This window comes from Macrosteles quadrilineatus, unplaced genomic scaffold (assembly GCF_028750875.1).
Source record: "Macrosteles quadrilineatus isolate MER2022 unplaced genomic scaffold, UCM_ALF_1.0 Scaffold_4__1_contigs__length_99947679, whole genome shotgun sequence".
NCBI classification, from domain to species: Eukaryota; Metazoa; Arthropoda; class Insecta; order Hemiptera; family Cicadellidae; genus Macrosteles; species Macrosteles quadrilineatus.
In genome coordinates, this window is record NW_026542597.1 from 42537821 (window position 1) to 42551150 (window position 13330).

General features: G+C 37.0%; 2 protein-coding genes across 3 annotated transcripts in view; one reads left to right on the top strand and one right to left on the bottom strand.

The window, feature by feature from the left end:
• LOC128991335 (neurobeachin-like protein 1) overlaps nucleotides 1-13330 on the top strand; it is a 423043-nt gene that overhangs the window by 128 nt on the left and 409585 nt on the right. The window lies entirely within an intron of this gene.
• On the bottom strand, nucleotides 211-6335 carry LOC128991337 (adhesive plaque matrix protein-like). Of its 2 annotated transcripts, XM_054414142.1 has the most exons (3): nucleotides 6246-6335; nucleotides 1830-2165; nucleotides 211-1799 (listed from the first exon to the last, which is right to left on the bottom strand). In XM_054414142.1, exons 1-3 carry the CDS (start codon nucleotides 6255-6257, stop codon nucleotides 315-317), a joined length of 1833 nt encoding a protein of 610 aa, XP_054270117.1. In that variant the 5' UTR covers nucleotides 6258-6335; the 3' UTR covers nucleotides 211-314. The 2 variants fall into 2 exon arrangements, with proteins under 2 accessions (XP_054270117.1, XP_054270116.1); XM_054414141.1 differs by having other exon boundaries at nucleotides 211-2165.

Below are 13330 nucleotides of genomic sequence, written 5' to 3' on the forward strand. Positions count from 1 at the left end.
CAAAAAAATATTTAAACAATTGAATATAATAATAGTCTTGAAAATTTAATATATAGTCAAGAGGTCAGGCACGTTCCATTAAATCCACATTGTTATAAGGATGTTAAGCTCTGAGGAGGCAATCGTATAAGACATGCTGATAGAAAATATGTATTTTCAACTCAATTTTACGTAAAATATAAATAAGGGAAAATAAATATTGTACACCAGTTACAAAATCAAATCATAACAGTATATTAAAAATCATTAACATAATACTTGGCCTATAACAATATTATTTACAAATTATTTGTACCTAAAAAACTAGCAGATGACTAACCGTAGTACGCAGGTGCTGGTGACTTGTAAGCATCTTGTGCATTATGTTCGGCTACTTCATATTTTTTGGCTTCGTAATTTGAACCCTCGTACTTTGGTCCTTCGTATTTAGGCGCTTCATACTTCGGTGCCTCGTATTTTGGTGTGCCATAACTATGCTTTGGTGAATATTCATGCCTTACCGATGTATAATAGTGAGCAGCTAGTTTTGAACCACCCTCGTACTTAGGACTTTCATACTTAGGGGAAGACGAATAATGATTTGGAGCTTCGTATTTTGGCCCTTCGTATTGTTGAGCGTATTGAGGAGCGTCGTACTTTTGAGATTGGTACTTAGGAGCTTCGTACTTGGAACCGTATGATTTCGGAGCCTCGTATTTGTACTCTTGTTTAGGTGCTTGGTATTGGGGTGCCCCATATTGAGGTTTGGGCTCATACTTAGGGGCTCCGTACTGGGGTGCTCCATATTGAGGTTTCGGCTCATAATTGGGCGCTTCGTACTGGGGTGCTCCATATTGAGGTTTGGGCTCATACTTAGGGGCTCCGTACTGGGGTGCTCCATATTGAGGTTTGGGCTCATACTTTGGGGCTCCGTACTGGGGTGCTCCATATTGAGGTTTGGGCTCATACTTTGGGGCTCCGTTCTGAGGTGCTCCATATTGAGGTTTGGGCTCATACTTAGGCGCTTCGTACTGGGGTGCTCCATATTGAGGTTTGGGCTCATACTTCGGGGCTCCGTACTGGGGTGCTCCATATTGAGGTTTCGGCTCATACTTGGGCGCTTCGTACTGGGGTGCTCCATATTGAGGTTTGGGCTCATACTTAGGTGCTTCGTACTGGGGTGCTCCATATTGAGGTTTGGGCTCATACTTAGACGCTTCGTACTGGGGTGCTCCATATTGAGGTTTGGGCTCATACTTAGGTGCTTCGTACTGGGGTGCTCCATATTGAGGTTTGGGCTCATACTTAGGAGCCTCGTACTGGGGCGCTCCATATTGAGGTTTGGGCTCATACTTAGGAGCCTCGTACTGGGGCGCTCCATATTGAGGTTTGGGCTCATACTTGGGAGCTTCGTATTTTGGGGCTCCGTATTGGGGTTTAGCCTCATATCTAGGTGCTTCGTACTTTGGAGACTCGTACTTGTAACCATATTGTTTAGGAGCCTCGTACTTTGGCGCTTCGTATTTAGGAGCTTCAGTCTTGTAACCATATGATTTGGGAGTTTCATACTTTTGTTCGTATTTTGGAGCAGGGTAGCTCTGTTCGTACTTGGGCGCTTCATACTTTGGTGCTTCGTATTTAGGAGCTTCAGTCTTGTAACCATATGACTTGGGAGCCTCATACTTTTGTTCGTATTTTGGAGCAGGGTAACTCTGCTCATACTTGGGTGCTTCATATTTTGATGCTTCGTACTTTGGAGGGCCGTATTTGGGAGCGACGTAGGGGGGTTGTTCGTACTTTTGAGCTTCGTATTTAGGGGCCTCGTACTTTGGAGACTCGTACTTTGGCGCCTCGTACTTCTGGTCGTACTGCGGGTGAGTGCCTTGTTCCTTGTGAACAACAGCGTTGAATCCGTGTTCATGGTCCGCGGTGTACTCTACAGTTCGTTTGGAGCCGTCCGCCTCCACGACGGTGTAAAATCCCTTGACAGTGTCTCCATCGCGCGTCTCCCCTTGGCTCTTGTAGTCGCCCGTGTGCTCGTCCTTGACCTCGTACTCGAACTTGTAGCCTGGGTTGGGGTCGTATGGCTCAGGCTCCTCCTTGTAGCCACCCTTGGGTTTGTAGTCGCCGCCGTACTGCGCCCTCACGGCTACAGTCGCTAGAGCCAGTAGTGCCAGTCGTATCGTCTGAAAAAATTCGAGGTTACTTAGTTGTTGTTTTTGCATGTTATATGATTTTAACTTGATGCAAAGTTAAGATTGTAACTTGTATTGCATTTACTTAGGTTGAAAGTAAAAAAAAATAATAGTTTGCCTTTAATATTTAATATTTAACCTTATTTTTTGAATAATAAAATTTTGTAAAAAATTCTTTTGCTTAATTACTTACATAAACTATCTCCCTATTTTCATTATTATTTAAATCTAAATTTTGTCTCTGAGAAGTTAACCTCTTTTTGTCTAGTACTGTATATTAAAGTCACGTGTTGGTGGCTATATCAAATAAATGAGAAAACTTACAAAACATTTCAAAAATTCCAATTGTATTGAATCGTGCATGCTGAAACCATACGATACACTTTATTCTAAGATCAGATTATCTCAGTGTACCTCAATGTACCTGGCCTACATACCAACATACTCAATTATTAATTTGTAAGCTATTTATTTTATGGCAATTTACCACCTCATTTAGTCTTGGATATATTTTGAGTATGGTTGTAAATTCCCAACAGCTATAAATATGTTTAATCAATACTATGTAAAACATAATGTTTCTCGATTTTTAGTTTACGTTTCATACCATAACAGATTACGACGAATTATTTTCTTAATTTACCTTACCTGTTATATGTAGAGTAACATTAAATTTAAATACTACTGATTTCTATGCCAAACGTTATATAGGAATGTGTAATAGGCCTTTATTTAAAAGCAACATAACTGTTGTCAATTTTTAAATTTTACCCTAATAACGACGAATTTGTTGTCAAGTGTTAAAGAATGAGAACACATTAAGAATTTGAAATTCAACTTAAATAGTTCTCTGAATGCGGCAGAAACATAGATAAATATGTTTAGCTGTAAGAAATCTTAACCCACAAAGTTCATACATTTTAGCCCAAAAAATTCAACATATTAATTGTTCACTTTCATATATTGTAATTAACTGTTTATTCAGCACTGGTTAATTTTTTCCCGTTAAATTTCTCGCACTTTTGACATTCCTATCTACGTTGTGTCATTTATAACCATACCTCTCAACCCAGCCATATAATTAGGGCTGACATTCCACTTTCTGACCTATATAGCGGTTGTGTGATTGTATACACTAAGGGGTTCATAATAGATATTCAGTGGCCGTAGAGAATCTGGCCTGACTGGACCAGTTTAGTCGCAGAAAGTCCAATAAGTACCGGTGCTGCCCTGGTGTTCCGGACCCCCTCCCTATATTGAGCCCCCTCGCCTCTCCCCCCAATGAAAAGTCGTATCACGGGCAGTGACAGTAATTAACTGGTGCTTGTATAAGTACAAGTGTAAATAAAAAATGCGCTGCGAGTTAGCTCCGGGCGTTGAATTTCGACATTTCCAGAACAGGTTGTTTATCAGCTTTCCATCTCGCCCGCGTGTTCTGCATCGCTCGTAGTTAGCAGCTCACGATTGTGGAATTTTAATTGATAAGAGTTTAATGAACATTACACGCTTGTGTGTCGTGTCACTACTGGACAATGTTGCTAGCTATTTTGTAATAGTTGTCATATTTGGAAACAACTTATTTATAATTTTGTAGTTTCATTGTTGGTAAGAATTAATAAATATTTATTTAGAATTAACTTGAAATTCTGTGTATATTTAGTTTAAAACGCTGTTAGACAGTAAATTAGTTTAATACATAGAAAGTGGGCTAACTTTGACCAATAACATTATAAGACAAAAATCATATTCATCCCACTTTTGTTTATATTATAACTAAACACCCTTAATATTTGTATCATTGGTAATGTGACTTGTTGTACTCACAACTAATGAAATATAAATTATTTGTAAACAAGTGTGTTTATGGCAAAACGTGTATGACCAAACGCCTCAATAACCCGAAATAAATTTATTGGCAACTTCTCCCCTTGTAGAAACGAAAAGCAGGCATAATAATATAATAAACTAGTTGTACCCGCGGGTTTCTCCCCGTTTAACTTCATAAGTGAGCTTGTTCGCATGGCTCAATCACGTCCTGGTTGAAGTTCTTCTCTACGCTCACTCACTTAGGTTGGAGCTCGTTCGCAGCGCGCACTTGCCTTCAGGTGAGCTCGTTCACTACGCTAACTCGCCTCCAGGTTGAAGTTCGTTCGCTACGCTCACTCACCTTTTGGTTGCAAATTAGCTGTTGTCATAAATTAAAAAAAAATAATAGTGCTGCACCCTGTCGGTAAACCTATTAAATTTTTAATGCTATTGAACATCACAGAATCAAATTCTTTAGTTGAACCAGCTGTTAAGATTCTTTAATTCCATTTAAATATGAATACTCATAAGGTTAACATGGGGAACTCCAGAGCCACTGGGGTGGAGCCCGAGAGTCCGATCAGAATAAAAATAACTTAGTTTTCCTATTTAAGGCCTAAAGAATCAGTGTACCAAATTTCAACCTCCTAGGTAAATGGGAAGTGGGATAATTAGTGATGAGTGAGTGAGTGAGTGAGTCAGTGAGGGCTTTGCCTTTTATATATATATAATAAATAATAAATAATAAATTAATTAATTTGCACATTTAATGCATTTCTCTGAACAAATTTATTGTAAATAGTAAAACAAAACTCAACATGCAATCGGTGTAATAAACAAAATACTTTGTAGAAAATGTGTATAAACAAAAAATATGTAGCCCAAATTCCTTGACCAGAAATAAATTAAAAACCCATCTCGTTAATAAGATAATAACTATAGTTATTTCTTTTGAACCATCGAGTTCTTGATAACTGAAAGATTTTTGTCCATATGACCATTATCCATAGTAAGCTTATTTATCTAACCTAGCGGTTTAATTGCCCTGTTGTCACCGTATAAAATAATTATTGTGTTACGTGTAAAAACCTTAGAATACATGTAAACGTTATGCATTTTTTATATAAACATACTAACTAACATTAACTGTCGTTGTAAACGACGAGAAAACATTACTGCAAAATTTAATAAATTTTAATAATATTTTAAATTAAGTATAATAAATAGTAATTAAATATGAAAAAGTAACTAAAATACATGTTACTGACATGAATTAAATCAAATTTAATATCTGGATTTCACTTGTGTACATCCTTTGTGCTACGATTATTTCTAGAATGATTTGATATCACTACACGATGAATAAGTTATGAGTAAAAACACGTGCGTACGATTTAATGCGCGAGTGTATCGTTTACTGTAATGTGTTTTTTAAACTATAGTATTTTCTTTTGGACATTTCTTTTCAATAAATCAACCAAATTTAAAGGCATAAACTCTCTCATTTTATTTTATGTAATAGGCGACACAATGACTATAAAACTAATGTAGTTTATATTTCAAAAATAAATTCATTAAATCGTGTATTTAACTGTCAAGAGTGTGACATGTTGTCTGACTTTTCCCTAAGAGGTTAAATGTTTCTGGATAGAATACAACGTGTAAAGTTGCCGAAAATAGTAAAAGTTAACTGAACCCCTGATTTTGGCAGTCAATCCATACAACATGGGGTTTAAAAGATTTTCCAAACAATTAACTTAAGAATAATAATGATGACAAGGGTCATTATGAAACTGTAAACACTCTGAGAGATCATTAGTCACGATGTTGATGTTGCCGGTCATTCCGTCACGGTCAGTTGCCTCGGCCGCGCCCTTGCACCCCTCTACCCCCCCCCTATACAAGGACTCAAAGTGTCCTTCACGCTCTAAATCACAGGTTATCACCATCTATCCTAGTACACTAACTATATCTTTGCTATCTTATCTTTTTCTACTAGCACTCCAATCGTCCGTTCAATGTTCAGTTATCATTCCCTAGTTAAATTCACGTGGTTACCCCAAGGCGACCTAGCGTCTTTCACACCCCTTATACTTGTTATCATCTAGTACTGATTACCTTTAATATGTCCTATTTGTGTCCAAGAGTCTAATTGTCAAGGTGTCACGTGTGACCTAGCCTATTATCAAGATGTACCCAGGGCCACCGAACGTCCTTTACTCCCTAATCTCCGGTTATCATCTATCCTAGTATAGTGAATGTTACCTGTGTCCCCATCTTGGCCCGCACAACACTGCTCGACTGATTGATCCAAACTGGCAATCTGTTTATATACTTGTGTAATTATATGATCAGATCGGCCGCCTTTCACCGGCCGGAATGCGAGCCTTTAGCGAAGACTTTGGGTTTTGTCATGTAACCCGCCGGTTTCCCGCGGTTGCCACGCGGCCCGCCGGGGGCGCCACTTTCCAATCATTATCTCAACACTAGTCCTGCCTATTTATAAGGCGCCAACTAAACGCGGAAACAGGCCCGTACTGAGGATTGAAATTCGCTCAGGTCACCGCAAAGTATGTGATTACGGGAGTATGTTCGGATTTAAATGCCATTCAGCCCGGTGTTTGCGATTGTGTGGAAATGAGAGTTCGCGTTTATTGCGGTTGACTGCTAAAACTTATGTGAAAATCTGGACCATTCTGTTATGTAAATTTAAAGTCGAATTGCTGTAACACTGTCAGTATGTTTACATACTGTCTAAGCTTAATTTTAGGTTTAGACAAACCACGTTAGGCCTATAAGATTGACACAATATTGATTTACGAAACATGATAGAATGTTTCGTAAATCTTAACGATAACTTATTTTACATGGTTGTGGCCATGTAAAATAATAGCCAACCAAGCCTGTATACATGGATACACACTTTCGACCTCCTTTTAGCGAATTTCCCATATAGGGAATAAGCTATTACCGTAGTACTCATGGTAAGACCTGGACGCGGGACCGATCTTTTTTTTTTGTTTTGAGGTCCCTAGAGGCCAAAAACACCATCCGTTCAAATTCATATACATATATATATGTATATATATATGTATATATATATATATATATATATATATATATATATATATATATATATGTGTGTGTGTGTCCGTCAGCACGATAAGTCGAGCAAAAATGATCCGATTTTGATGAAATTTGGTACAAACGTGTAAACCTACGTTTATTCGAACGAGTTCGCGATCCAGCATGATCGGACCATGGGAACGGGTGTTTACGGGGGGTTTTATGGGGTAAAAATAGGTTTTTCCAATTTTTGACCCAAAAAACATAAAATTTAGCAATTTATTTCCAAACCATTTTGTAGAGCTTCAAAAAACAAATAATTTAGTATATTGAAGCGTTATTATGCGCCTAATGGTTACGGAGAAAATTCCAAAAAATGTTAAATTTAAAATTCCCATGTTATTCTTATAGAGAATGAGTAAACTGTTGTAGTTTGCTTGTTTATGAACATATTTTGATCAAATTTGGAAAATGTTTTTATTTCTTACTAACTATTAACATTTTACAAAAAAAAAACAGTTTTACCCTCCCTGATGCAGCAAACCTAAGTACTTGTTAAACTAATTCTATTTAAATCGGGAATAAATGTTATATTTTTAAGTAAACATTTCATTGTAAATCCAATCAGTCAAATGGAAATTCGCTTAGTCTGCAGGTTTGCTGCGGCGGGGGTATTTACCTTTTACCTCTGCTTTCTTCGCCACAATCCTCAGATCGGGGAGTCGTCAAAATTTCTCCTTCTTCATCTTCTTGGCAGCCTTTCAGCTAGCCCAGTGTAAGTGTGTATAAGTGTGCTCTTGTAAGTATTCCTTTGTTGAGTAATATGGTTTGTTTACAAGGTAGTTTTTTAGTGTCTTTAAAAATGTGGTATGATTTGAAATATTTTTAATTTTTTCTGGCAGAAGATTTATGTATTTAGATCCTGTGTATGTTGGGGTGTTGCTGAATTTTTTTAGTCTGTGTTGTGGCAGGTTTATATTGTTTTTGTGTCTGGTGTTGTGATTGTGATAATGTGACCGGAGTGTTGGATTGGATTTTTTTGCTAGGATTATGGTTTCTAGGATGTATTGTGAGAAAACGGTGGGACGGTGGGGAACGGTGGGGAACGGTGGGGCACCCTATGCATTGATTCGGAGCAATATGAATCGATGCCATTTATTATTTATCTAACCACTGCATAGAAATGGCCACAGATTGCCACACCTGTAAATAGACCGCAAAATAGCGCATTGCCGCTCTAAAGCGGAAATGAATCATTCCCGCTCGCTAAATAAGCTGATTTCACAGTTGTCGTTTCCTCTACACCAATCACAGCCGTGGATCCAGTGCGTTAATAATTGGTAAGAAAATAACGCAACATAACCTTAAAAACCAAACATGACCGAAATGTATCATTTTGACAAATTATTATAATTTGTGCAGTTCTTATACTACATCTAAAAAGTAAATATGTGCGTTGTTATGAGTTAATAATGGTGGTAGGAAAAGTCTTGTGTGTATTACGAGCACAGTCATTCGAATGCATGGCCGCACTCAGCTAAGCTACTTGCAGCCATTTACAGTTCCCGGCAATGACGTACTTTGCGCCCTTAATAGATGTTCCCTACCACTGTATGAAAATTATCACAATGCCATGTCTGTAAACAGTAAGCAAAATAGCTCAATGCTGCTCTAGATTGGGAATGGATGATCCCGCCCAGTAGTCACCTGATTTATTGATCGATGGTTCTATCCACTCCCGGGAAGGTTTCTGTCCCATTCCCGTTCCCTTGAAGCTCTGCCTCAGTGGCTCTGGAATTTCCCATGTTTACCTTATCTGAATTCATATTTAAAAAGAATCTATACATTTTGACAGCTGTTTCAAATAATAAACCAATAAGTTGGGTACTATGATGTTCAATAGCATTAAAAAGTTACAATGTTAAACAGAGTGCAGCACTTTTATTTTTTGCTCTCCCCGTTGCAAAGCACGGGTACAGCAGCTAGACCGAATAAAACCCATAAAAACATTGCAAATTTCCTATTCTAAACATTAAGTTCTAGCTGTTACCACTGGCCAACTGTAGTGTATATTATGAACTACCATAATGTTGTCATTTTAAAACGTTTTTATTAGCTCGCTTTCTTGTACGGTACAAATTTTGCAATCAATTTTATACTAACTTCCCGATGAGCTAGAGACTTGAAACTTGAAACATAGCTCACAAATGGAAGACAATGCAATATTATATCATTTAATTTTCATATTTCCCTTGGGCTACGCCCCATGGGCTTGTTTTTATTAACTCGCTTTCTTGCAAATTTCGATACTTCCCGATGAGCTAGAGATTTGAAATTTGAAACATAGCTCACAAATGGATGACAATGCAATACTATATCATTTAATTTTCATATTTTCCATGGGCTACGCCCCATGGGCTTCTTTTTTTTAGCTCGCTTTCCTACAAATTTTGATATCACTTCTAAACGAAGTTCCTGATGAGCTAGAGACTTGAAATTTGCAACATAGCTCACAAATGGATGACAATGCAATATTATATCATTTAATTTTCATATTTCCCTTGGACTACGCCCCATGGGCTTCCAAATTTTTCATGTTTACATTTTGAAAGAATGTAAATATATCAACTAATTTAAGTCAGCTGTAAATACTTAAATTTGACAGTTTGAAGGTTAGGAGCAGGTTATGCTCCCAAGAGATTCTTTACAAACAAACATTACAAAATAAAGATAAAAAATCTGATTGCAGATATAAAGGGGTTTGTTAATAATGTCAATTGTTATTTATTCAGTATTCTATAAAGTAAACAATAAATTAAATAGATTGATATATTTATAGTGAGTAGGTAGGCCATACATTAAATCTAATACATAATTATATATGAAAAGAAACTCAAATTAACATTAGATTTCCCACATGCCTCTGACTTAATCTGATAGAGATGCTTGAAATAGATCCACACACATTAAAAACTAAAAAGTAGAAAATAATCTATAAATATGCGGAGAGTATAAATACTTGTAAGAATTAAAACGAAAAACGTGGGGTGCATGCAATTGATAGTAATATATTAGTTCAATAGGTGAAGGTATTTGTAAATTATCGATTGCATGCACCCCAAGTTTTTCGTTTTAAATCTTACAAGTATTTATACTCTCCGCATATTTATAAATTATTTTCTACTTTTTAGTGCGTTTAAAAACGTTTTGTTTTAAAAAAGTTTTTTATTTATAAATTATTTACCATTATATTTGTCTTATCAAAGGGTTTGCAATATGTTTGGCATTTGTGGCTTGACTGAGATCAGGCGACTGTGACGTCATATCGTATGTTTCCAATAAAGCTCCCTTATATGCTACACCCCATCAAGCCACTATTCCCTCCATGTATCAACCACTTAATAAAAGTATCCATGCACTCCAACCCTCACGATTCCAGCAAACCGTGACCATTGAGTCAGCCGGGTTTTATTTCACTCCCAAATGGTGTTGTTATTTTAAACATTACACTCTAAACGTTAAAAAGACGTATTATACCAAAGTAAAATAGTAATAGTTTTCGTCGAAAGAAATAATTCAAGTCGAAATTGAAGAAGACCTGCTACTCACCCGATTCTCAACAGTTTGTTGAAGAAAGAGATAAATTCATGATAGCTAATCAGATGTCATGTTTAAATGTTTGCTAAAAAAAAATTAAATCTCTTTATCTTTGTAACATTAAGACGAATTGCTTTTAAATATATCAGAGAACATTATGTCACAAAATAAGTTTTTTATGTTACCTCATCCTATACTAAACTGTTCAATTGGCTAATTTGGTTTAAAGGTATAACTATAAGTGAAAGGAGAAAGAACAGGACTAGTATTTTGGTAAAAACATTGTGATTTTGTTCCAGAGAGAGCAGTTCGAAGCTCTTGGTAGAAAGGCAGATAACTTTTCAATTGTATAAATCCTTCCTTAGTTTGACTTAAGTAGTCCCATATGTGTAATTAGCAGAGGTGATTAGGCTATAAGAATGGATTTAACCCTTAATAACTTTACTATACGGAAAAATTATGTAAATGGTCTTGTTAGCCCTTAGTGAAGTCACAACTTCAGCCAGTTCATGTGTATCACTGTTATTTACTTATGTGTATTACTTTATTAGCTGTGTGGCCAGTCTTTAAAAATGGGTTACGATAATGAGGAGTGTTTTAGATGATTTTGTTAAAATTATGTCATTTGAACGAACGTAGCATATTTTTGAACCTTATTTTTGTCAATAAGAAAAAAGTTATGATAATGCTCAGCATGCAATCCTCTATTAGATACATATACGGATTTAAAGGCCGTTTATCAGAAAAAAATCAAAAATATTACAGAATTTCTTGAGGATACTGATTACCTGTATCAGTCCACAGACCGTGTGCTCCCGCTATCTCCGCGTCCCGCCACCTCCGAACCCAAATCCGTCGCGCCACCTCCGAGTTCTTGAGTGGCCATTATAATACCGTCATTGCCTGCGTTGGTAGCTGTCATTGCATCCACGGCTGCAGAGCCCCGTGGATGGAAGATTTAATGAAAATTTAACCCGTGGGTTAGGTTAGGTTAGGTTATTTTAAGTTAGGTTAGGTTAGGTAAGGACGGAAAGTCTTAAAGCATGTAGTAACCGAGGATTATAGGGGTCACTCTGAAATTCGGAGGTGGCGGGACGCGGAGATAGCGGACAGACACCTCGGCACAATAGGAGCTGCACCAGTCACGGTACTGCTCCCTGACCTGCCCTCCTTTGTCACTTGACTGTGCCTTTATAATCGCGAACATACCTCCTTGAGTAATTAAACAGATTAGTTTTGATCTTATAGTGCTGAGATTTTGGAATTTAGTACAACAAAATTATCGTATTATCGTGTTAACGAAAATAATAACATAGGCCACACAAATAATTTAATATATTGCTTATATTATTATTAACCAATTGTCTCGTTTAAAAATGACAACTGTACTCTCTGTTAGACTTCGATTGAAATATATAATGAGTGGTGTGGGCTTGTTATTCCGCGATCCCATTGTTGTGACTTCCTACGATCCCAGTAACTAACGTGTCTCAACAATGCTAGTCAACGGATGTTAAATATCATGATTATGTTGTTGAGGTTTATTGCAGGAGTTCAATACCGATTGCTCGTCCGCTTAAAAATCTTTGTTAAGTAAATAAAAAATAAAGAGAGGTTTGCCGAATACAAATTGGTTTTACAACTTAATTAATCGTAGCAAAACTGAAAACTAAAGTGATATACAGGGTGTTCAAAAAAGGTAGGGACATATTTTACCTGAAGTAAGCTTAGCGAACGAACTTCAACTCGAACGAGATTGAGCTATGCGAACGTGCTTATCTTGAAAATGAACGAGCATTTGACATAAACCCATATTAGGACAGGACGACGTCTGTCGGGCCAGCTAGTCTAAAATAAATTCCCAATAGCTCTTGAAATGAAGTAAAGAAAACTGTGATACCGACATGAGCTTGTTTTGACCTTATAATATGCCCCACGGTATTTGTTATTGGGATTGCGTTGAAAAACACCCTACTATTATATTGTAAGCATACAGTTATCTTGCGAAGACATCATCACTACGTCACATACACCATTGGCACCCGTAACTGTGCATTCCACGCGCTTAATGAATACAGCTATGTGACTACGTGTTATAATTACTGTAGTTAAAGTGTTAACACCTTTACGGGACAACGTTACCTCAAATCTTCTAGTAGAGAGGCATAAATGTGACTTTGCATATTTTGACAGTATTAAAATTAAAAATTAAAAATGTTGTAAACAAAGGAATAATAATAAGAGTAATAATGAAGGGTCCGTGAGCAAATTAAGTGTTTTAAAGGGGCTCCAAAATAAAGCCATATCCAGAGCAAAACGAATGATTCAATACCCATTACTTTAAAAATTTTGTGTTTGTTTAAGACAGTAGGTGAAAAGTGATGTTTATCATAAAAAGTGAGTTACTAATAACAGTCAGGTCAAAATTATAAAAAAACTAGCTGTACCCGCGGGCTTCGCGCCGTTTAACTTCATAAGTATTCGCATGGCTCATTCACGCCCTGGTTGAAGTTCGTTCGCTACGCTCACTCACCTTTAGGTTGGAGCTCGTTCGCTGCGCTCACTTGCCTTCAGGTTAGCTCGTTCGCTACGCTAACTCGCCTCCAGGTTGAAGTTCGTTCGCTACGCTCACTCACCTTTTGGTTGGAAATTAGCTGTTGTCATATATAAAAAAATAAATAATAGTG